The sequence below is a fragment of the Ranitomeya variabilis genome, chromosome 1 (assembly GCF_051348905.1).
Source record: "Ranitomeya variabilis isolate aRanVar5 chromosome 1, aRanVar5.hap1, whole genome shotgun sequence".
In the NCBI taxonomy this organism is placed as follows: domain Eukaryota; kingdom Metazoa; phylum Chordata; class Amphibia; order Anura; family Dendrobatidae; genus Ranitomeya; species Ranitomeya variabilis.
This window is the reverse complement of record NC_135232.1, coordinates 43,842,178-43,867,140: the sequence shown is the minus strand read 5'-3', so window position 1 is coordinate 43,867,140 and position 24,963 is coordinate 43,842,178. Positions and strand designations below refer to the sequence as shown.

The 24,963-nt window shown below is 47.6% G+C and overlaps 1 protein-coding gene across 2 annotated transcripts in view; it reads right to left on the bottom strand.

The window, feature by feature from the left end:
* Positions 1-24,963, bottom strand: part of ZNF532 (zinc finger protein 532) — a 74,719-nt gene that overhangs the window by 35,541 nt on the left and 14,215 nt on the right. For both annotated transcript variants that reach the window (XM_077282871.1, XM_077282879.1), the window contains exons 2-3: positions 17,995-18,139; positions 9,401-11,706 (exon numbers count right to left, since the gene is read on the bottom strand). In XM_077282871.1, the coding sequence (XP_077138986.1) occupies positions 9,401-11,686 (2,286 nt within the window). In that variant the 5' untranslated portion in view covers positions 11,687-11,706; positions 17,995-18,139. The remainder of the gene's footprint in view (positions 1-9,400; positions 11,707-17,994; positions 18,140-24,963) is intronic.

Below are 24,963 nucleotides of genomic sequence, written 5' to 3'. Positions count from 1 at the left end.
CGCCCGCACTCAGCACAGCCGCCCGCACTCAGCACAGCCGCCCGCACTGATGGGGGCGCAGGATGGAGCAGCACGTGATAGGATGGGGGCGCAGGATGGGAGCCCATGACAGGATGGGGATGCAGGATGGAGCAGCACATGACACGGTGGAGCAGCACATGACAGGATGGGGGCGCAGGATGGAGCAGCACATGACACGGTGGAGCAGCACATGACAGGATGGGGATGCAGGATGGAGCAGCACATGACACGGTGGAGCAGCACATGACAGGATGGGGGCGCAGGATGGAGCAGCACATGACAGGATGGGAGAGCAAGATGGGAGCAGCACATACCAGGATGGAGACCATATACCAATATAAATGCTCGCCACCCGGGCGTAGAACGGGTTCAATAGCTAGTATATATATATATATATATATATATATATATATATATATAACGCTGGGAGCGTCACTCTGTCCGAAGCCTCTATAGACTGCGCAAGCGCACGCGCCGGCGCAGTCTAGACCCCACAGAGCGACGCTCCCAGGAGATCGCGGTATGCGTAAACACTGAACGCACACCGCGATCTCCAACGGAGAAGCAGGGACCGCCAGGAGGGTAAGTATGATATATTTACCTGTCCCGTTCCTCCGTTGCGCGCTGCTCCTCCGTCCTCCGGTCCACATCCTCTGCCTGTGACGTTCACAGTTCAGAGGGCGCGATGACGCGCTTAATGCGCGCCGCCCTCTGAACAGTCACAGCCAGAGGACCCGGAAGACAGACCGGCGCGCAGCGCTGGATCAGGCCCAGGTAACTATAGCAAGTGCCGGGGGCCTGAGCTAGCGGCGACTCCAGCACCTGACCCCCACAGCGCGCCGGTGTCCCCGCCTGCTCAGGCCCCCAGCACCGCCGCGCACAGCCACCGCACACAGCACAGCCTGAGCCACCGCACCCAGCACAGCCTGAGCCACCGCAGCCAGCACAGCCTGAGCCACCGCAGCCAGCACAGCCTGAGCCACCGCACCCAGCACAGCCGCCGCACCCAGCACAGCCACCGCACCCAGCACAGCCACGCACAGCTGCCGCACCCAGCACAGCCACGCACAGCCGCCCACGCACAGCACAGCCACATACAGCCGGCGCACCCAGCATAGCCACCGCACCCAGCACCGCTACGCACAGCCGCCGCACCCAGCACAGCCGCCCGCACCCAGCACAGCCGCCTGCACTCAGCACAGCCACCTGCACTCAGCACCGCCACGCACAGCTGCCCGCACTCAGCACCGCCACGCACAGCCGCCCACGCACAGCACAGCCACATACATCCGCCCGCACTCAGCACAGCCGCCCGCACTTAGCACAGCCGCCCGCACTGATGGGGGCGCAGGATGGAGCAGCACATGATAGGGTGGAGCAGCACATGACAGGATGGGGGCGCAAGATGGAGCAGCACAACCACCGCACCCAGCACAGCCACCGCACCCAGCACAGCCGCCCGCACCCAGCACAGCCTGAGCCACCGCACCCAGCACAGCCACGCACAGCCGCCGCACCCAGCACAGCCACCGCACCCAGCACAGCCACGCACAGCCGCCGCACCCAGCACAGCCACCGCACCCAGCACAGCCACGCACAGCCGCCTGCACTCAGCACCGCCACGCACAGCTGCCCGCACTCAGCACCGCCACGCACAGCCGCCCACGCACAGCACAGCCACATACATCCGCCCGCACTCAGCACAGCCGCCCGCACTGATGGGGGCGCAGGATGGAGCAGCACATGACAGGATGGGGGCGCAGGATAGAGCAGCACAGCCACCGCACCCAGCACAGCCGCCGCACCCAGCACAGCCACCGCACCCAGCACAGCCACGCACAGCCGCCCGCAGCCACGCACAGCCGCCTGCACTCAGTCCCGCCACGCACAGCCGCCCGCACCTAGCACAGCCACGCAGCCACCCAGCACAGCTGCCCGAACCCAGCACAGCCACGCCCAGCCGCCCAAACCCAGCACAGCCACGCACAGCCGCCCACGCACAGCACAGCCACATACAGCCGCCCGCACTCAGCACAGCCGCCCGCACTGATGGGGGCGCGCAGGATGGAGCAGCACATGATAGGATGGGGGCGCAGGATGGGAGCACATGACAGGGTGGAGCAGCACATGACAGGATGGGGGCGCAGGATGGAGCAGCACATGACAGGATGGGAGAGCAAGATGGGAGCAGCACATACCAGGATGGAGACCATATACCAATATAAATGCTCGCCACCCGGGCGTAGAACGGGTTCAATAGCTAGTCTATAATATAACGCTGGGAGCGTCACTCTGTCCGAAGCCTCTATAGACTGCGCAAGCGCACGCGCCGGCGCAGTCTAGACCCCACAGAGCGACGCTCCCAGGAGATCGCGGTATGCGTAAACACTGAACGCACACCGCGATCTCCAACGGAGAAGCAGGGACCGCCAGGAGGGTAAGTATGATATATTTACCTGTCCCGTTCCTCCGTTGCGCGCTGCTCCTCCGTCCTCCGGTCCACATCCTCTGCCTGTGACGTTCACAGTTCAGAGGGCGCGATGACGCGCTTAATGCGCGCCCCCCTCTGACTGAACAGTCACAGCCAGAGGACCGGAAGACAGACCGGCGCGCAGCGCTGGATCAGGCCCAGGTAACTATAGCAAGTGCCGGGGGCCTGAGCTAGCGGCGACTCCGGCACCTGACCCCCACAGCGCGCCGGTGTCCCCGCCTGCTCAGGCCCCCAGCACCGCCGTGCACAGCCACCACACCCAGCACAGCCTGAGCCACCGCACCCAGCACAGCCTGAGCCACCGCACCCAGCACAGCCTGAGCCACCGCACCCAGCACAGCCGCCCACAGCCACCGCACCCAGCACAGCCGCCCACAGCTACGCACAGCCGCCCCCACTCAGCACCGCCACGCACAGCCGTCCACGCACAGCACAGCCACATACAGCCGCCGCACCCAGCATAGCCACGCACAGCCACCGCACCCAGCACAGCTGCCGCACCCAGCACAGCCGCCCACACCCAGCACAGCCACGCACAGCCGCCCGCACCCAGCACAGCCACGCACAGCTGCCCGCACTCAGCACTGCCATGCACAGCCGCCCACGCACAGCACAGCCACATACAGCCGCCCGCACTCAGCACAGCCGCCTGCACTGATGGCGCAGGATGGAGCAGCACATGACAGGGTGGAGCAGCACATGACAGGATGGGGGCGCAGGATGGAGCAGCACAGCCACCGCACCCAGCACAGCCGCCCGCACCCAGCACAGCCGCCCGCACCCAGCACAGCCGCCCGCACCCAGCACAGCCGCCGCACCCAGCACAGCCGCCGCACCCAGCACAGCCACCGCACCCAGCACAGCCACGCACAGCCGCCGCACCCAGCACAGCCACCGCACCCAGCACAGCCACCGCACCCAGCATAGCCACGCACAGCCGCCTGCACTCAGCACCGCCACGCACAGCCGCCTGCACTCAGCACCGCCACGCACAGCCGCCCGCACTCAGCACCGCCACGCACAGCCGCCCGCACTCAGCACCGCCACGCACAGCCGCCCGCACTCAGCACCGCCACGCACAGCCGCCCGCACTCAGCACCGCCACGCACAGCCGCCCGCACTCAGCACAGCCACGCACAGCCGCCCGCACCCAGCACTGCCGCCTGCACTCAGCACAGCCACGCACAGCCGCCCGCACCCAGCACAGCCGCCTGCACTCAGCACAGCCACGCACAGCCGTCCACACCCAGAACAGCCGCCCACAGCCACGCACAGCCGCCTGCACTCAGCACCGCCATGCACAGCCACCCACGCACAGCACAGCCACATACATCCGCCCGCACTCAGCACAGCCGCTCGCACTTAGCACAGCCGCCCGCACTGATGGGGGCGCAGGATGGAGCAGCACATGACAGGATGGGGGCGCAGGATGGAGCAGCACATGACAGGGTGGAGCAGCACATGACAGGATGGGGGCGCAGGATGGAGCAGCACAGCCACCGCACCCAGCACAGCCACCGCACCTAGCACAGCCACCGCACAGCCGCCCGCAGCCACGCACAGCCGCCTGCACTCAGTACCGCCACGCACAGCCGCCCGCACCCAGCACAGCCACGCAGCCACCCGCACCCAGCACAGCCACGCCCAGCCGCCCGAACCCAGCACAGCCACGCCCAGCCGCCCGCACCCAGCACAGCCACGCGCAGCCGCCCACGCACAGCACAGCCACATACAGCCGCCCGCACTCAGCACAGCCGCCCGCACTGATGGGGGCGCAGGATGGAGCAGCACATGATAGGATGGGGGCACAGGATGGGAGCACATGACAGGATGGGGATGCAGGATGGAGCAGCACATGATAGGGTGGAGCAGCACATGACAGGATGGGAGAGCAAGATGGGAGCAGCACATACCAGGATGGAGACCATATACCAATATAAATGCTCGCCACCCGGGCGTAGAACGGGTTCAATAGCTAGTCTAATATATAAAGCTGAATGTGTGTGTGTGTGTATGTGTGTGTGTGTGTATGTGTGTGTATGTCCGGTATTGGCATCTGCACCGTCGCAGCTACAGCCACAAAATTTTGCACAGTCACACGTCTGGACCCTGAGAGCGTCATAGGCTATGTTGTGAGGCAAAATTTTAACCCCGCGTGTTCCAATTCACCAAACAATTTTGCCCCATCTACATAATGGGGAAAAAGTGAAAGGAAAAGTGTTGGAGGCAAATTGATAGCCAGGAGGAGATGGCATACAGGTATATACTATATACAGGGGAGATGATATACACGTATATACTGTACTATATGCAGGAGATGACATACAGGTTTATACTATATACAGGGGAGATGACATACACATATATACTATATACAGGAGGAGATGCCATTCAGCTATATATTATATACAGGAGGAGATGACATACAGGTATATACTATATACAGGAGGAGATGACATACAGGTATATACTATATACAGGAGGAGATGACATACAGGTATATACTATATACAGGGGAGATGACATACAGGTATATACTATATACAGGGGAGCTGACAGGTATATACTATATACAGTATAGATGACATACAGGTATATACTATATACAGGAGATGACATACAGTTATATACTATATACAGGGGAAATGACATACAGGTATATACTATATACAGGAGGAGATGACATACAGGTATATACTATATACAGGGGAGATGACATACAGGTATATACTATATACAGGGGAGATGACATACAGGTATATACTATATACAGGGGAGATGACACAGGTATATACTATATACAGTATAGATGACATACAGGTATATACTATATACAGGAGATGACATACAGTTATATACTATATACAGGGGAAATGACATACAGGTATATACTATATACAGGAGGAGATGACATACAGTATATACTATTTACAGGAGTAGATGACACACAGGTATATACTGAGGGGAAAATAAGAGGTGTGAGGTGAAAATGAAGAGGTGTGAGTGCAAAAGGAGAGGAGTGAGGGGAAAATAGTGGAGTGATTGGAAAAAGACAGGTGTGAGGTCAAAATGACAAGTGTTAGGGGGGAAATGAGAGAAGTGAGGGGAGAAAATGAGGTGTGAGGGGGAAAATGAGGTGTGAGGGGGAAAATGAGAGGAGTGAGGGGAAAATGAGAGACGTGAGGGGAAAAATGAGAGATGTGAGGGGGAAAATTAGAGGCGTGATGGGAAAATGAGAGAAGTGAGGTGCTATAACTAACAGTTAGTTACTATGCCTGGGCAATGCCGGGCTCTTCAGCTAGTACATATATATACATATATATATACACACACACACACAGTACAGACCAAAAGTTTGGACGCACCTTCTCATTTAAAGATATTTTTTTTATTTTCATGACTATGAAAATTGTACATTCACACTGAAGGCATCAAAACTATGAATTAACACATGTGGAATTATATACTTAACAACAAAGTGTGAAACAACTGAAATGTCTTATGTTCTAGGTTCTTCAAAGTAGCCACGTTTTGCTTTGATGACTGCTTTGCACACTCTTGATGAGCTTCAAGAGGTAGTCACCGGGAATGGTCTTCCAACAATCTTGAAGGAGTTCCCAGAGATGCTTAGCACTTGTTGGCCCTTTTGCCTTCACTCTGCCGTCCTGCTCACCCCAAACCATCTCGATTGGGTTCAGGTCTGGTGACTGTGGAGGCCAGGTCATCTGCCATAGCACCCCATCACACTCCTTCTTGGTCAAATAGCCCTTAGGCTAGGGTCACATTGCGTTAGGGCAATCCGTTAAGCGCATAGCGATAGCGGATTGCGCTAACGCAATGCTTCTCTAGGGTCCGCGCTCAGCATCCCCGCTAGTGCAGATCCCCGCACTAGCGAGGAACGGACCTCGGGCGCGCCGCGGACGCTGCAAGCAGCGTCCGAGGTCCGTCACTCAAATGACGGCACATCGCTAGCGCACGCCTAATGTGGTTGGGTGCTAGCGACGCATTCATCATGACAGGCTATGGCGGCGTTACAGGACTACGTTAACACCGCGTTATGCCGCGGTGTAACGTAGTCCGTTAAACGCGGTCACATAACGCAATGTGACCCTAGCCTTACACAGCCTGGAGGTGTGTTTGGGGTCATTGTCCTGTTGAAAAATAAATGATGGTCCAACTAACCGCAAACCGGATGGAATAGCATGCCACTGCAAGATGCTGTGGTAGCCATGCTGGTTCAGTATGCCTTCAATTTTGAATAAATCCCCAACAGTGTCACCAGCAAAGCACCCCCACACCATCTCACCTCCTCCTCCATGCTTCACGGTGGGAACCAGGCATGTAGAGTCCATCCGTTCACCTTTTCTGCATCGCACAAACACACGGTGGTTGGAACCAAAGATCTCAAATTTAGACTCATCAGACCAAAGCACAGATTTCCACTGGTCTAATGTCCATTCCTTGTGTTCTTTAGCCCAAACAAGTCTCTTCTGCTTGTTGCCTGTCCTTAGCAGTGGTTTCCTAGCAGCTATTTTACCATGAAGGCCTGCTGCACAAAGTCTCCTCTTAACAGTTGTTGTAGAGATGTGTCTGCTGCTAGAACTCTGTGTGGCATTGACCTGGTCTCTAATCTGAGCTGCTGTTAACCTGCGATTTCTGAAGCTGGTGACTCGGATAAACTTATCCTCAGAAGCAGAGGTGACTCTTGGTCTTCCTTTCCTGGGGCGGTCCTCATGTGAGCCAGTTTCTTTGTAGCACTTGATGATTTTTGCCACTGCACTTGGGGACACTTTCAAAGTTTGCCGAATTTTTCAGACTGACTGACCATCATTTCTTAAAGTAATGATGGCCACTCGTTTTTGTTTACTTAGCTGCTTTTTTCTTGCCATAATACAAATTCTAACAGTCTATTCAGTAGGACTATCAGCTGTGTATCCACCAGACTTCTGCACAACACAACTGATGGTCCCAACCCCATTTATAAGGCAAGAAATCCCACTTATTAAACCTGACAGGGCACACCTGTGAAGTGAAAACCATTCCCAGTGACTACCTCTTGGAGCTCATCAAGAGAATGCCAAGAGTGTGCAAAGCAGTCATCAAAGCAAAAGGTGGCTACTTTGAAGAACTTAGAATATAAGACATAATTTCAGTTGTTTCACACTTTTTTGTTAAGTATATAATTCCACATGTGTTAATTCATAGTTTTGATGCCTTCAGCGGGAATTTACAGTTTTCATAATCATGAAAATACAGAAAAATCTTTAAATGGCAAGGTGTGTCCAAACTCTTGGTCTGTATTGTGTGTGCATAATTATATATATATATATATATATATATATATATATATATATATATATATATATATATATATATATATATATATATATATAGTGTGTGTGTACACATGCACAGTGGGGAAAGTAAGTATTTGATACACTGCTGATTCTGCAAGTTTTCCCACCAGCAAAGAATGGAGGGGTCTGTAATGTTTATCGTAGGTACACTTCACCTGTGAGATAGAATCTAAAAAAATCCAGAAAGTCACATTGTATGAGTTTTACATAATTACATTCCATTTTACTGCATGAAATAAGCACGTGAAATAATAGAAAAACAGAACTTAATATTTGGTACAGAAACCTTTGCTTGCAATTACAGAGGTCAGACGTCTCCTGTAGTTTTTGACCAGGTTTGCACACACTGCAGCATGGATTTTGGCCCACTCCTCCATACAAATTTTATGTAAATTATGTAAAAATCATACAATGTGATTTTCTGGATTTCTTTTAAGATTCTCTCTCACAGGTGAAGTGTACCTACGATAAAAATTACAGACCTCTCCATTCTTTGCTGGTGGAAAAACTTGCAAAAATCATCAGTACTTATTTTCCCCATTGTGTATATATATATATATATTACAAAAAAATGTACATTTGTGTTGGCGTTGGTTTGTTTTTTTTTTCTTTCCATCTTTTTAAATTGTGTGGCGACTTTACGGTTTTATTGATACCAGTTTGGGCATACTTCTTTTTTTAGGGAGGTGTGGAGACCAAAAAAACCCCAAAAACAATTCTGATGTTTTGATTTTTTACAGCATTATTACTGGTATTGTTATATTATTATAAATACCAGACTTATGGATGTGCCGATACCAATTTTTTTTATTTTATTCTTATTCGTTTATTTTTCTTTTATTGGGAGAAAAAGGGGGTGATTCTATAATGCACAGAAGTACCTGCAAATTCTTGAGTAAATCTGGCCAGAAAAATATGATGTTTTGCAGCAAGAGAAACGATTGGTCGTTATTATTTCCTCCATAAAGAGGTATCAGAAAAAAAATAACAAATGGCAAACAAACAGAACTGAAATACAAATTATGGCCAGCAGGCGGTGCACTGACCATTCTTCTAAGGCCTGGAGATTCCTTGTGCTTATATTCGGCTATAACTATATATCCCGGAGTCAGAACTCAGATATTCCCAGTTATTATAGTATTAATTATATTGAGCAGTTTCATTACATGTTGCACCAACATGGGCACAAGGCGAGGGCCTCGTGAGCGGATTATCTGCATCTGTGGTGAAAATCTGCACTTAAAAGCTCAGCGTACCCACAAGAGAGATGGACACAGATTTGAAAAACTCATTGCAGTTCAGTTTAAACTGAGTAAAAAAAAAAAAAAACAAGAAATCACAGTGGGCACGCGATCTCTATAAATCCCATCCACTTTGCTGGAACTGTAAGACTTTGTGGTTTTTGGCACAGCAAAAATATGCAGTTTCGAAAACTCATCGTCTGAATTTGACCTTACAGTATGTTTCCAACAATGCAGCAATTTGTACCTGTAATCATCACAACAAATAGGCAAGTATACACTTTACGTACTTGTCCACTGGTGTCCACCACTTGCTGAAAGTGGGTCGCTAGGGAAGTTTCGTCTGGGAAAGCTTCATTACATTCCAAGCACTTCAGACTGTGTCGGCACAACTTGGAGGAATCTTCATCTAAAGGCATAGCGGGTGTGACTGGGGCGGTGATGGGAGCCGATATCACCGGGCTGGAAGCTCCAGCTGGCACCTTTGCTAAAGTATGTGCCACCACCACAGTGGGGCCTTGTCTAGGCGCTGGTGTCGTTGGAGTGGAAACACTATTCTGGGATGAAGACGCAATCATCTGATCAACTGGGACCGGCTTCAGGATAAGGTGCGAACATTGCATGACGACCCCTTTTTCTTTATGTCCACGTGCGTGCGACAGAAGACTGCATTTGTTATAAAAAACTAAGTTTTTTGTGCAATGGTTGCAGGTGACTTCGATGCGAACACTGCGACGGTCATAATGTTGCAGAAGACTCTTTTCTAGGGCGAACGAATCTCCGCACTCTAAACACTTATATCCACGGGCCGGCAAGCTAATTCCTGCATTGGTCGGAGGACTGAGATTGGGAATGTAAACGGGAACCGGGTTAACACTGCTCAATACTTTATTAAAAGCTTCCACCACAGAACTTTGTGAGGACGCTACCACTTGGACTCTGGACACCTTTTTGGTCGGTGTCACCACTGTGGTGGGCACAAGGGTTTGCTTGATTTGCTGCTGGGGCTTAGTCAACACTTGGCGAAGCTCTGTCGTCGTTTGAGAGCCTTGAGGCAACAGGTTGAGGTTGGCAAAATGCACCGTCTTTGGCACAAGTTTGGCATTGGCAAGGCTCGAAGCTGGAACCACCACCGTCTGCTGCTGAATGGCATTGGCAGCTTTAATGATGGCATTGCTGGCGCTTTGGACCGATGCAGCAGATATGACCGTTGCTTTCACTGTAGTGTTGTTACTGAACTTCAAGTTTATCACTTGCGAGCCCGCCGTTTTAACTGCAGATACCGGGAGGAAGGCGGTGGCCACAGGTTTGATAGTGATCTGTTTTGGAGGACCATCTGTTGAAGAAGCTGGGTTGGTGGTAGGAATGGTTTGCACAGAGGGTTTTGAAGGAGAAGAAAGCATAGCTGCGGCCGATGTAGGAGATGACAAAACTGGTGAAGCCACCATAGAGGGTGACTGATCAGAAGGTTGTTTGGTCCCTTCTGCATCAAAGTCCGGCAACACCCTTGTAACAGTCCTCTTGATTTCACCAGATGATGTCTTAATGGTCTTTATTCTTACTTTCGGGATAGCCGGGGTTGAACCGCCAGACGATGGTGAACCTTTACTGCTATTTTCACTGGAGACGCTCCTTGGGCTATCGCTTGGCTTCACGGGGGTCTTCTTTGCTCCATCGATGAGGTTTTGTACAGTCAATTGAGCATCGGGACACTTGACATTTGCCAACGGACTGTTGCTAATTTCTTTAGGCACCCGAGTCGACTCTTCCGTATTGGACTGCATATCTTTCGGATCGTAGGCCGTCTTCTTAGCGCTCAGCGCAGCGATTGCAGCAATGCACGAAGAGAGTTTTGCAGAAGACTTTAACTTCAACTGTGATAGGCTTTCTCCGTTGACTTCCCCTTTCTCCGATTGCACTTTTCCATGAGCGCCATCTTTGAGTTTTTCATCTTGTTTTACCTTTACATCGTAGACTTCTTTTTGGCACTCTTTGTTTTTGCTTCCATTACTAGGAAGGGCATTTGCAGATTTCATCAAGTGCTCCATCGTCTGTATTTTATCCCTTTCGAATGTAGAAGCAGGCAAAAGGTTGGAGCCAAAACCCGTGGTTAAATCAACGCGATCGGGCGGATCGTCAACTTCAATTTTTTCATCGTCATCGAATTCTTCAGCGCTGGAAATGGGGCTGAACTGGTTGAAAACGGAGTCCTTTTGGACATTTCCAGAGACCATCGCTTTCTCTTTGAGGGATTTAAGGCTTTCCTTGTTAAAACGTTCCAGATTTGAGATGGTAAGAAAGCCATTTTGCAAGCCATTACCTGCGGAGTGATACGTGTCCTTCTCTGAAGCTTCCGAAGATTCGACGGTCCTTACATTTTTAACTATGACACTTACACCAACGTCAGAAGAGGATGGGACGTGAGCGTCGTCATCTCCCTGTGCATTTTGCTTAATGTGATTGTCGTGCTCGTCGTGTCCAGACTCAATAGCTGCTTTCGGATCTACCATGTCAGGAATGTCAAAGGCTGCAAGAAGGTCGTCAAAGTCCGGGGTCTTCATATCTCCCATGATCATACGTTTGTATTCATTCAATCCTGTAATACAAAAAAAAAAGAAGTGATTAATTAATTATAGTGGCTGACAAAGCTGATATTTCAGGATTTGGGGGGAATTATGTAAATTTTATTTTTTTTTTTTTATTGCACATCAGGATCTTTGGTGAAAAGATTTTTTTTTAGATTTGTTCGTTACTGGAATAAAAAATTTGCAAAAATTTTACCAGTGCAATTTTTCCCTTCTTTGAATTTTCAAGAAAATAACATACATATTGGGCTTCGTTTCGTGTGGATGTAGTTTGCCTTTTATTTTGATTGTCCATTATTTTTTATTACTTTAAGATTGGGCCCATCATGGTCTTAAAATAAAAAATGTAAAAAATACTCTTCTACCGGTCCTCTGCCTGCTTCTCGATACTAATTCTGTCTCCTTGCTCCTTCTGTTCTGGGTGTCAAGTGATTGTGGCCACTGATTGCCTGCAGTGGTCTACTGACAATTAAGCTGGAAGAGGGATCTCAAAGACTGTTTCTTCCTCCTAAGACGGAAAGACTGTCATCAGTGCCGAGGAACGGGAGGGTTTTATTAGGTCTGGTTTTTTTTTTAGTAATATCTTCTTATTCTTTGGCACTTTAGGTGGAACCCCAATGTTGTCAGGTGGGTGAGATCGGGAAAGGTTGCAGCTCTGACCAAATGTAATCCATCAATGGAGCCGAAAAAGCACAGCTGTGTACACTGAAGGGGCCGCATCGGGGTATTGTAGCTCTGCGCTTACTCACCAAGCTGCAGTACCTGACACCAGCCACTAGTTGGTGTACTGAGCAGTGCTGTTTCAGTTCTAAAAATGAAAAAAAGCTGATCAGTGATGGTGGCGGACCCCCACCAATCCGATATAGACCACCTATCCTAAAACATAGGTGATCAATATAATAAGCCTGGAAAACCCCTTTAATGATGACAGATTTATTATCAAATTTAAGGATATTTGCATAAATTTTAAAAGCAGGGGCATTTATAAGTTTCCTCCAAAATGCTTTACACTGCAGCTCTGCTTGTTTGTGCAAAAGGCCAAGCTCACGACAGGCCTTGGAAGTCAGTTTACAGTGAGCTGATTCTTGTACCTATTCCCGGGAAAGCCGGATGACAAGCTGGGGGGGGGGGATCTCTGGCCTAGTTACTTATAGGAGCAGGGAATGTGCCAGTGAATAGGTAGAGCGCCATCCCCCACAGGAAGGAGGCCAGACTGTCTGCCAGGGTCCGCTACACTCCTCCTGAATACCAAAGATATTACACATTGCTATACCCTGGGGGAGCACAAGACTCTTCTTGTACAGACTGAAGAACAGTGGAGACCTTGGCCCAATTAAGCACAATGCGCTGTTATTTTCATTTTTGTGTTTGTTATGTGACGTTTCCTGCACTATTTAACCTATAAAAAAGGATTATCCCATAAATAACAATTCTTTAAAAAAGACTATTAACAGCACTTTTAAACTAATTTGCATGGTTTTCACGCGAAGATAAAACTTTGCTATTCTTTTCCTTCTTTGTGTTCCCTGTCATCATCTCTGCTAATTTTTACTATGGTAGACAAGCTGCAGGGTCGGGTCACTTCACCCACTTTGTTTTCCGACTACAAATCCCAAAACCTCTGTGTTTTTCACCTCTTCTTGCTTAAAGTGGCCACTCCTCTCTTACCCACTGAAACCTGTGAATTTAGTCACCAGTAAGTTCTCCAGTTAGTCTCATTTCCCCTCTGGAAGCTATGAATGTAGTTTCCAATAAGTTCCCCAGTCAGTCTTCTTCCCCCTCTGGAAGTTTTGAATGTAGTCCCAAATAAGTTCACCAGTTAGTCCCTTTCTCCTTCTAGAAGCTGTGAAAGTAGTCAACAATACGATCCCCGGTTTGTCTTCTCCAATGGAAGATGTGAACTTAGTCACCAATAAGTTATCCAGTTAGCCTCCTTTCCCATCTGTGAGTTGTGAATGTAGTCCCCAATAAGTTCACCAATTAGTTTCCTTCTCCCTCTGGAAGTTGTGAACATAGTCACCAATAAGTTATCCAGTTAGCTTCCTATTGCATCTGGAAGCTGCAAATGTAGTCACCAATAAGTTATCCAGTTAGACACCTTCTCCCTCTAGAAGTTGTGAATGTAGCCCCCAATAAGTTCACCAGTTAGTCTCCTCCCTCTGGAAGTTGTGAACAAAGTCACCAATAAGTTATCCAGTTAGTCACATTCTCCCTCTAGAAGTTGGGAATGTAGTTCCCAATAAATTCACCGGTTAGTCTCCTCCTCCATCTGGAAGTTGTGAATGTAGTCCCAAATAAAGTATCCAGTTTGTCTTCTTCCCACTCTGGAAATTGCTAATGTAGTGACCAATAAAATTCCCAGCCAGACTCCTTTCCAGTCTAACAGCTCTTAACATAGTCCCCTGTAAATTCCCCAGCCAGAGTCCAATCTTTAAAAGCCTACATATAGTCTCCTTGTCCATCTGCAAGCTGAAACGTAGTCCCCAATAAGTTCCTTAATCAGTCTCCTTCACTCTGTTAATATGGTCCCCCCATTTGCCAAATCAGTCTCCTGCCCCCTCAGGCAGCTATAATACCCAGTACGTTCCCAGTAATTATCCCACACACTTTGCGGGGCTACAATTTTACCATGATGTCTGACGGACAACTGGCATACATTATCATTAAAATCTAACTAGCATAGATTTCATTTTCTGGTGAACGGACAGCCCCCAAAATGCAACAAGTTTATTACATATAATAAATGTGGGGCATCTTATAACAGTGGGCATATGAAATGCCACCTTTGATAAAGGTCTTCCTTGTCTCAAGTATTGTCCCAGTCAGTCTCCTTCCCCCTCTAGAAGCTGTAAATATAAGTATACTGTAATTTCGCTAGTCAGTCCCATTCTGCTGCAAAGCTTGTGCTCTTCCCTGACAATGAAGGCTGAAAGCTGTTTCTATTGGCGGATTGTTATGCAGAGACATGGCTATAGGGGGAGTGACTGAGCATGTGTAGTGACTGAGCATGTGTAGTGACTGAGCATGTGTGACCAGCCGCACTTTGCTATGCACTTTGAACATTAGTTGTCCATACTGTATCAGTAAATGTGATAACTCTTCCATAAATCGACTCTCTAAGGCATTGAGGCATAAGTTGTAAAGCGCTGCGGAATATGTTGGCGCTATATAAATAAAAATTATTATTATTATTATTATTGAGGCAAATATTCTCAATTTGTTATGGTATTATTTTATTTTTCCTACATCCCCTTTTACTAAGCATGCACACTGGCTGATAGCTTCACCAAGGGTTGTCACCCAGCTTTCTGCAGGGTGTTGGACCTTTGATCACATGACCATGAAGTCACAAAGGTCCTTCTATACATCCAACCTTGGAAACTGCACTGATAATGCAGGACTGGCATTATCAGTGTAATAACTGACTTGTAAAGGCTGGAGGCCCTTTTGTGTATAGGGCTCCTGGGCAATTGTCTAGTTTACATTCCCCCAATGTTTGTCCTGAGGCTATCATCAGTGTTCCTGCGATTTTCCTATGCTGCAGAGGCAAATCTGACCCGGCTTGCAGCATGTGAGAGCACACAGTTTGGTCGCAGCGGCTCAGCTACGACACCGGCCATCTTGAGGAGCGCAATGTCTGCCTTCAAGCGGGAAGCTGGAGAGCATGCACTCCCAAAGATACACTCCCTGACAGAAGTTATGTCGCTTATCCATGTTATGTAAATAAAAGCTTATAACCTGACGTTAAATTCATCCATTGGTTGTATAAATTATTCTTTTGAAAGCTGAAACCCTCTGAAATGTGGTTTAGGTTAAGAAAATAAATTGGCATCAATGCAGAAATATTGATCAGTTAATGGACACAGAATGGTCAGATTTTGGCAAGACAAAAGTTGTTGCCCACAGAAAGTAATGTGATATTCAAACAAATAATTAACTTAAAATACAAATTTATGTTGCATAACTTTGGTGAATGAAGTTGTGGTGCTAATAGAGTCATATTTAATATTTTGTGTGACTTCCATGAGCTTGAAGGACTGCATCCATGCGGTTCAACAATGATTCATACAATTTATTAATGAAGTCATCAGGAATAGCACAGAATGCAGCCTTAGGCTATGTTCACACGGTGCGTTTTTTGGTGCGGATCCGGAGCGGAATTTCAGCTGCGGATCCGCATCCGTTTTCCATGTAGGTTACAGTACAATGTAACCCAATGGAAAACAAAATCCGCTGTGCCGACGATCCTTTTTTCCCCAGGAAAATCCGCGCGGATTTGCCTGCGGAAAAAAGAAGTACCATGTCAATTCTTTCTCCGGATTCCGCTGCGGGTTTCCAGCAGCACCAATAGGAAACTGCATTTGGAAACCCGCAGTGGAATCCGCAGAAGAAAAAGGATCAAAATCCGCAGCTAAAATCAGCGCTGAATTTTAGCTGCGGATTTTCAAAACAGGACAGGAAAAAAAACTGATGAAAAAACTGAACGTGTGAACGTAGCCTTACATGCCTCCCAGAGTTCATCTAGATTCTTTGCTTTTGTCTTCCAAGCTTCCTCTTTCATCCTACCGCAAACATGCTCAATGATGTTCATGTGTGGTGACTGGGCTGGCCCGTCCTTGAGCACCTTGATCTTTTTTGCCTGGAGGAACTTTGCTGTAGAGATGGATGTATGAGATGGAGAACCATCCTGCTGCAGAATTTGACCCCTTTTATGATTTGGAATATAAGATGTAGCTAATACTTCTTGATATTTTAGGCTATTGATATTGTCTTCCACCTTGCAAATGTTTCGCACACCCCCATACTGAATGTAACCCCAGACCATGCTCTTTCCACCACCAAATCTAACTGTTTTCTGGGTGTATTTTGGATCCATACGGGCTCCAGTAGGTCTCCTGCAGTATTTGCGGTGGCTGTGGTGTAATTCTACTGAACATTCATCAGAGAAATCCACCTTCTGCCACTTTTCCAGCATCCATCTGTTTAGCAGGCTGTGGGACTTTGCAGATGCCACACAGTTTTTTATTTGCCTTTTGTTTAGTGATGGCTTCTGGGCACTGATTCGACCATGGAGGCCATTTCGAGACAGAATCCTACAAACTGTTCTAGTTGGCACAGGGACTTGAGGGGACCAGGCCTGTTGGAGCTCTGCTGCAGTGGAAGAGGGGCTTGCTTTGGATTTTCTAACCAACAAACGTTCCACCTGAGCAGTTGTCTTGCAGGGTCTGCCGAACCTGGGCTTGTCAAACACATCTCCAGTCTCTTCAAATCTTTTTTTAATTCTTTGTACTTGACGCTGAGACACATTAAAGGGGCCAGCCACCTCGGCAGTGGATCTGGTCTTCAGCCTCTTGATAATCCAGGCTTTGGTCGCAGGGTGGATTTTTGGCATGTTGTCAGAGCTCAAGTTGCAGTTCAAGTGAAAGTCTGGGGTGCTGGGTTTCTTTTTATACACACACACTAATTATCCAATCATTTACTGAGCACAGGTGAGGATGTAAACTAGGATTGGGTGCATTATATGACCAGGCGACAAAACTTTTGTCTTGCCAAAATCTGACCATTCTGTGCCCATTAACTGATCAATATTTCTGCATTGATGCCAATTAATTTTCTTAACCTAAACCACATTTCGGAGGGTTTCAGCTTTCAAAAGAATAATTTATACAACTGGTGGATGAATTTAACGTCAGGTTATAAGCTTTTATTTACATTATAACATGGATAAGCGACATCACTTCTGTCAGGGAGTGTAGTAGAGAACCCTTTAAGAGGCATGTGGCTCATCATGAATTTGGCGCATCTTTCAGCCTCCATGCCTCACCACAAGAACTGTACTCCAGTCTTGTAATCTACGTGTAAATTATGGTGAATTTGTTGGCCATGCTTGACCATCACCTTTCTCGAAGAGTTAGAGGCGCTGGCCGGGACTGGCAGAAAAAAGCCAAAAGTTGCACAAAAAGTTGGCGATGGACAACGGGTAAAAACGGTTTAATGAATGGGGAACCACAATGGGTTTATAAGAAAATGGTTTAGTCCTTTATGGCATTAAAGGGGTAATCCGGCTTTACTCACTTCCACATCTTTAGGCGAGCGGGCTGATGGTGACATATCTACGATATCTATTGGATCGAGAGTGCGAATAATAGTAGGACAGGTGCGCCATACCTGCCGCTCATGTTCCATCGGTCTTGTGCACAAGGAAGTGAGTGGCGCTGGGTTACCCCCTTATTGCTACTGCCAAAACGGGCGTGGCACACTCTACGGGTAACGTGGCATGCGAGGATCTCACTACTTACTGTAGATTATTTATCGCCGTCTTCTCGTACACATCTGTGGACTTAACGCATCCTGACAGATGGACAGCAGTAACCTCTACCGGCGGGTTCCTCCAGCTCGCAGGATGAGTGATGACCAGGTGCACGGCATGCCCTCCATTGTGCGCTGAAAGTAGAAAACTAATTTAATTAGGTTAATTAACTGTAATTGCCACTTTAATGAGGTTTCCTGGCCTCCTGCAGAAGACACAGGCGGTGCACGAAGGCAGTGTAGACGGCCCTGATGTACAGGCTTCATCACTCTATGTACGGAGATATCCACCCCTCCAAAGATAGACCATAAAGCCGCGGCATGAGCCCCAGAGTTGGAAAACATACATGGCTGGAATGTATACAAGCTGCAGAATTTTTCAGATTTTTTATTTTTTTTTTGTATTTTTTCAATTTGCGGAATTTTGCCAGTATTTGTTGCGAATCAAAGGCGGACGGACGTTCCCACGGTTCCTCGGAGCAGAGGAAGGCCTCACCATATACATTAGATGGCTGTCAGCCGAAAGATCCGAGACATCTTGGCCGCCTCTCCCACACACAAGAGCGCTCATTCGGTCGAGTGTTCGTGTTCTCTAGGAGAAAGCCGCCAATAGACACTGAGATCAGGGGTCCAAAATCGGACATGCCTGATCAACATCATTTGCCCAGCGCCCCCACACACCGTCGGCCGGACCCATGGGTGAGTTCGGCTAACATAAGTCTAATATGTATGGCCACCTTAAGGCCGCATTCACACATCAGTTTTTGTTTTTTTTAAGTACAAAAAGAAAGGACCAAGATTCATCAGTGAGTTTGGTCATAATGTCATTAGTTTTTCTCCATCTTCTCCTTCCTGACAGTCTGTGAAAACTGGTCCGCCCTCAAATGGCATCCAAGCGCGGTCCGGTTTTTTTTTCATGGTCCCATAGACTTGCATTGCCAAAAATCGAACATATCTGCAATTTTGCTCTGTCCGAAAAAAAAACACGGAAATGTGAAAGATCCCATTCACTACTATAGGTGCAAGTGCGATGTGTGAAAAATACAGATAGGGCTCGTACGCCAAAAAACGGACGTCTGCATGAGCAACTTACTGATGCGGATTTTCCTACGTCTTTCTTTGGAATAACAGAAGAAACTTTCTGCAGAATTTCCAGTAAGTGCGGGAGTTGTTGCAGAGGCTCTACTGTATATAAAGCTAAATTTGTGTTTCAGTTTCCAGCTTTGTTCAGATTCTCCGTTTGATTTGTCTTATAAACCTGAAAGGACTAATACTTTTCACAACTGAGGGTTTGCTACAACTGTACCCAGTTTTGACAATAATCACATCAGCAGCACAAGTTTGGAAATAAAATGTATCAGTCTGGGCTCCAAGCTGCTTATTTCTATACTGGCTACAATTGTAACAAACCATCAGCAGGGAGAAGTATTCGGTCTGTAGGTTTTCATCTTCTGGATGTGAACAGGAATATTTCCATTCATTGATAGCAAGTGGAGATCTTGAGAACTTTACATGTCGAGAGTCTGCAGACTGAGATTCTTTGGCTCCTAAAGGACCCTATGCACACTAATGTCGGATGAACCACCCCCGATATTTACGGGTTCGGCTGATGGTATAATGGGGGCACCGGCCAACGGATGGTTGGCAGAGATGTCGATCGCACATTTCTGATTTCAGACTTCCTTTTGCATTATTCTGCCGGAGATTAGCCCCCCGGTCTACGGGTCATCCTACGTCTTTCTCATCTGATGGCTAAGATAGCTATCTGCAGAACAATCAATCTTCCAAGCAATGTACGACTGACAGCCATCTAATGTGTATGGCCGGCTTTAGACCACATGCGTGAGTCATGTGGAGCGCCCCCACTGCCGCAGGGCCGAGGGGTACCCGGTACCGGGCCTCTGAGTCTCTAGTTCTGGGGTTGTCACGGTGGCTAGACCCGGTCCGTGGCCCTGCCTGCCAGGGGGACGTCCGGTGAAAGAGTGGTGAATGGTGGTGTAGTTGTGAAGTGCCGGTCGCAATAAATAACGAGGACACCAGGTTGCAGTCCCTTTACCTCTTTACTGAAGATCTCTGGGTCCTCAGTCCGGAATACGGTTAACCAGGCTGCGCAAGTCTGGCCGGTCCAATGGCACCTCCAGAGTTCTCTTTGCAGGTGGAAATCTGTGCCTTCCTGCTAGCGCTATGTGTTGTGGTCCTCCCCTGCTGTGCTTACGGAAAGTGCCCACAACTGTTGTGTCTGTTTCTCGTGTTCCCTCACAACTCGATTAGATGATGTTCTGCTAATCCGTCCCTCCCGGTGTTATGGTTGGGACGCACCCGTATGACGGGTAGGCTCGGAGCTCTTCCGGGACCCTAGAGTCGCCCCTCTCCACAGGTTGCCCCCTATGTCTTCTTAGGTGATTTAGGTGAGACAGCCCGCCTATGACTGACTGACCTGCCGTTGGTTTGAAGTATTGCCTGAAGCTATATATAGAAATACTTCCTCGGCGTTCCGGCCGCCGGCTGTGCGCCTCAGTAGGATGTTGCCTCGGTCTTACAGCACGACTCCTACTGGTATTCTCCTTCTTGCTTTGATCTCGTTTCTCACTCAGCACAATATATCTCGCTTCTGATCCTTTCTTAGGGCACCACCGCTATGCTGAGCAGGCACGGTCCCGTGACGTTCTCTCTCGTTGCCAGGCCTCTGTCAGGGTCCCAAACCTGACAGGGACCCTACCGAATCTTCCCCCACAACACCCTCTGCCACAGGGTGTTGCCTGGTTCCAACCCAGTCAGCTTTCTGATCTAACTTCCTGCCTGACCCCCAGTTTACCCACACGGTGAGGAGTGGCCTAATAAATAGCACCCTTAGCTCCCCCTGGAGGCCCGACTGTGAAATGTATTGGTGTATGTGATACCTGGTCAGATGAACTCCTTCAGTGCCATCAGACGTACCATAGCTCCCCTTAGCGGCAGAGCTTCAGTACTGCAATGACCAGGACTCTGGGGCGCTGCACTCCCCCCCGGTTAAATCCAGTACTCCTGGACTGGGAAGAAAACAACAATACAGGTTAGCAAAAAGACATACAATTTTAAAATGCAATAACAATAAGCAAGTTTGAACAGAGCTTCCCTTTATGGGAGGTGAGGACACTTGAGCGTTACAAAACATGGTCAAATATTACAGCAAAATGCTATAATTTATATTCAAACCTCCGGCGTGGCAATGGGGGCGCGGTGTGCCCCAGCTTTCGCGAATCTTTTTTTAGGGTGGTGGGAGCTCACGGTCATCTATGTCTCTAATCTTTTTGTCAACAAGGTACGGCGGTGGTCGCGTTTCATTGACGACATTTTCTTTATTTGGTCAGGGTCTATTGAAGAATGTCAGGAATTTCTTGACATCCTCAATCACAATCCGTTCAACATTTTTTTGACTCACCAGGTTTCTTCTGTTGCAGTGCAATTTCTGGATTTGGAGGTCAAGTGTCAGGATGGTAAATTATGTACCTGCCTCTATCGTAAGCCTACAGCAGTCAATAGTCTGTTGGAATACCGCAGTTTTCATCCGAAACATACGAGGGATGGTATTCCGAGAGGACAATTTCTCAGGGCACGACGGAATTGTACCGATAATGAAGACTTCCGAAGGGAGGCCCATGATCTCACGGATAGGTTCAGGATGAGAAGTTACCCTAAGAAATGCATATCCCGAGCATACGAGGGAGCAAGGACACTGTCACAGGACACCCTGCTTGTTTCCACAAAGAAAGTGACGGACAAGTTTCCACGCTTCATTACTGGATACCACACTCAGTGGAACCAGGTAAGAGACATCCTGAACAATCATTGGAGAATCTTGACAACTGACACACAAACAGCATGTGTAGTCAGTTCACGACCCTTAGTGACCGCTAAAAGGGCCCCTAACTTTAGGGACATACTCACGAGGAGCCATTATTCTAGGCCCACGTACAAACTTAATCGGGGTATTGTCCTGAAAGGTTCTTTTCCATGTGGAAATTGTACGGTGTGTGCGTACATGCACCCTACGCGTGACTCCTTTATTAACCCCACTGACCAGACGACACATAGATTGAAATCATATATCAACTGTAGAACATCTAATGTCATTTACGCTATTGTCTGTACTTGCCCTCGTATCTATGTAGGCCAGACCTCGCAGGAACTGCGCCGCAGGATTCAGGGACATTTTTCGACAATCAACACAGCGGCAGCTGACAGACAAAAGGGTAAGACCCTAACGACGGTGGCAGCACACTACTTGATCCATCATGCTGGGAGTCACGCCAATACAAGGGTAATTGGTCTGGAACATTTAAGGATCTCTGATAGGGGTGGCACACTGCATAGGAAGTTGCTACAGATAGAATCCCGTTGGATCTATCTGCTTCACTCTATGGCACCCCATGGAATTAATGAAGATCTCCTCTTTACAGGTTTTCTAGGATAATGGATTTCTGCTTTCTTGGGACTTGTTCTGACATTTAGATGTGCATCAGTGGGTTATCTCTCTCTCTTTGGAACGTCATATGTACCGACAATGAGTCTTTAGGACGGTGGTTTGACAACTGGATGAAGATCTTCAATTCCTGCATCTTGAGACTTTGGGGAGGAACAAACATTTTGGATTTTTGTGTAATATAATATGGGACCCTTTCCTGGTCGGACTTTCGTTCCATCTGAGGATCCCTTAATTGGACATTGGTGTATATGTTGGTAGTGTGTCAAGGCATGTGCATTACGCCTGTATCATGAATCCGTTGCAATTCTTATTAGTGTATATATATTGTTGTTACTTTTCTTTGTGTATAAAATATTCTTTTGCTTTATACTCTTATATATATACATATGTATATGGATGGGTTTTGTAGTATAGACCAGTGTATACATGTACCTACAGTTTCCACCATATATTTATTGCATGAATTAATACTGTTATTATATTCTAGTCACATATCATTAATCATCTGCATGTTCATTCTGTCTCCTGTATGTGCTTCAATCTCATAAACATTTTCTTTTTTTGCAGTATTTGGGATATCTTTCCCAGCCACATTTTTGATGGGATTGGTTTATTATTCTTTTTAATATGGCCCCGCATTCGGTCTTAGTCTTGTGTTCATCTGAGCCCCAATTTCTTATCTGTGCCTTGGACACGTTGACAGTTGTGCTTCGCAGAACTGTCATCTGATCCAATCCCGGGATTTGCACATTTGGTATATTTACCTTTTTCTATATTGCTCCTCGCAGCCATTTGCGCTGTTGTGATCTTTCTATCAGCGCATGCGCACTTTTCCATTTAGTATTCCTTTCAGTGTCCCTCTTCCACACGCCATTTCCGGTTCTCTGGCTTCCGCTCCTTACCAGCCGCACACCGGAGCAGACCACATGTGAAATTATAAGGTATTTATAAGCTGTATTGTTCAGACTTGAAGCACTTCCCCTGACGAAGCTGTCTTTGAACAGCGACACGCGTTGGGCTCTCCCTCTGGTCGCAATTGTCCTGTGCTGACCCAGCCTCACAGCCCCCTTCAGCTGGCACGCTCTTGTGGCTTTCTTACAGCATTGTGCTGCAGCCATTACACCTACGTGGAGGGTAATTATGCAGGACATGGTTTCCTTATACATAGAGCACATTTCTATCGTATCCTCCCCCTTTTGATGTTCAGGTGGGGCATTTTTTGTGCTACTAGCTCTGTTTTATCCACAGTTATTTTGCTGGGGGCCAGAGTATGGTGAGGGGTTGCATTGCATTTGGTCTTACCCACGAGGTTCTATGTACTCTTATGATGCTATACTACATTGTGTGTTAGAGTCGGGTTCAGCTTCGTTTGGATTGCTGAGAGGTGGACTGTCAATATTGAATACAATGTATTAAATGCAGTGCATTGAGGGTCTTCTATATCATGTATACATGCTCCATTATTATATGTGAGTTCTTTTTGTACAGTACACAGGAGTCACAGGTACAAATGTACAGAGGGTGTTATCATTGGTTTTAATTGTTTTTAATGATGTTGTCAATAAAGCTTATTTCATTCTTACTCTAAATCCGGTGGTGTGCAGATATTTATGGTGGTTTCTTTTCTTGTGCTTATGTAGCAAAATGCTATAATTAACTTTCTTTTACCCAACCGGGTATTCTACTTAGTGCAAACTTTGAACAATAAGTTAACATTGCCTTTAAGGACGTACACGCTCAATCCACTAAAGACTCTCTTATAAAACATTATAATACTACTCAACTTTTCTACGTTCTCCTTCTTTATGTCTGCAGGACAGCCTGTCCTAACTGCTCCAGACCTACTGCCTCTCCTTTCTTTACAGGACCGCCCTTTTCAGCCCGGGCCTACTGCCCTTCCACTTCTATACACAGTATAGAACATAACATCCAGCTTTCAGTTTAGGATCACTGAGCCATCTCCGTATGGCTCCTAGGAGGACTCACCACTAACCCCTACGGGTTCACTTCCTGTCCTCATTTTCTTGCACGTTATTAAACATTTCCTATTAAGTAAAACATTAAACTTCCTTCACTACTTTTCTTACTAACATGTATGCAGGACACTATGTCTACCCCTACGGGTCTACTGCACCTTTCCAATAATTACTTTATTCCAGAGCACATTATCAACATTTCTTATAATTGTCTAACTGACCACATATAACTCACTATATCAAAACATTATCACTTCTTCTTTCAAAACATTATTGCCAGCTAACTGTCTTAAGGCAATACTACTCGTAAGTGCAACATATGAACATCCCCTTTAAGAGGGGACCAAGTCTTTATGAGGTAGCGCAGCTTCTCCAGCTACCAGTCCGTACACAGTAAGGACTCCGGTGCGGTATCTTCGCAAAGAGTCCTTCTTTTATGTAAAACCAGTAAGGAGCACCTTTAAGAAGGTGCAAACTATTTACAAGAAGTTTGTATCATGCATTGTTCATGATTCAGC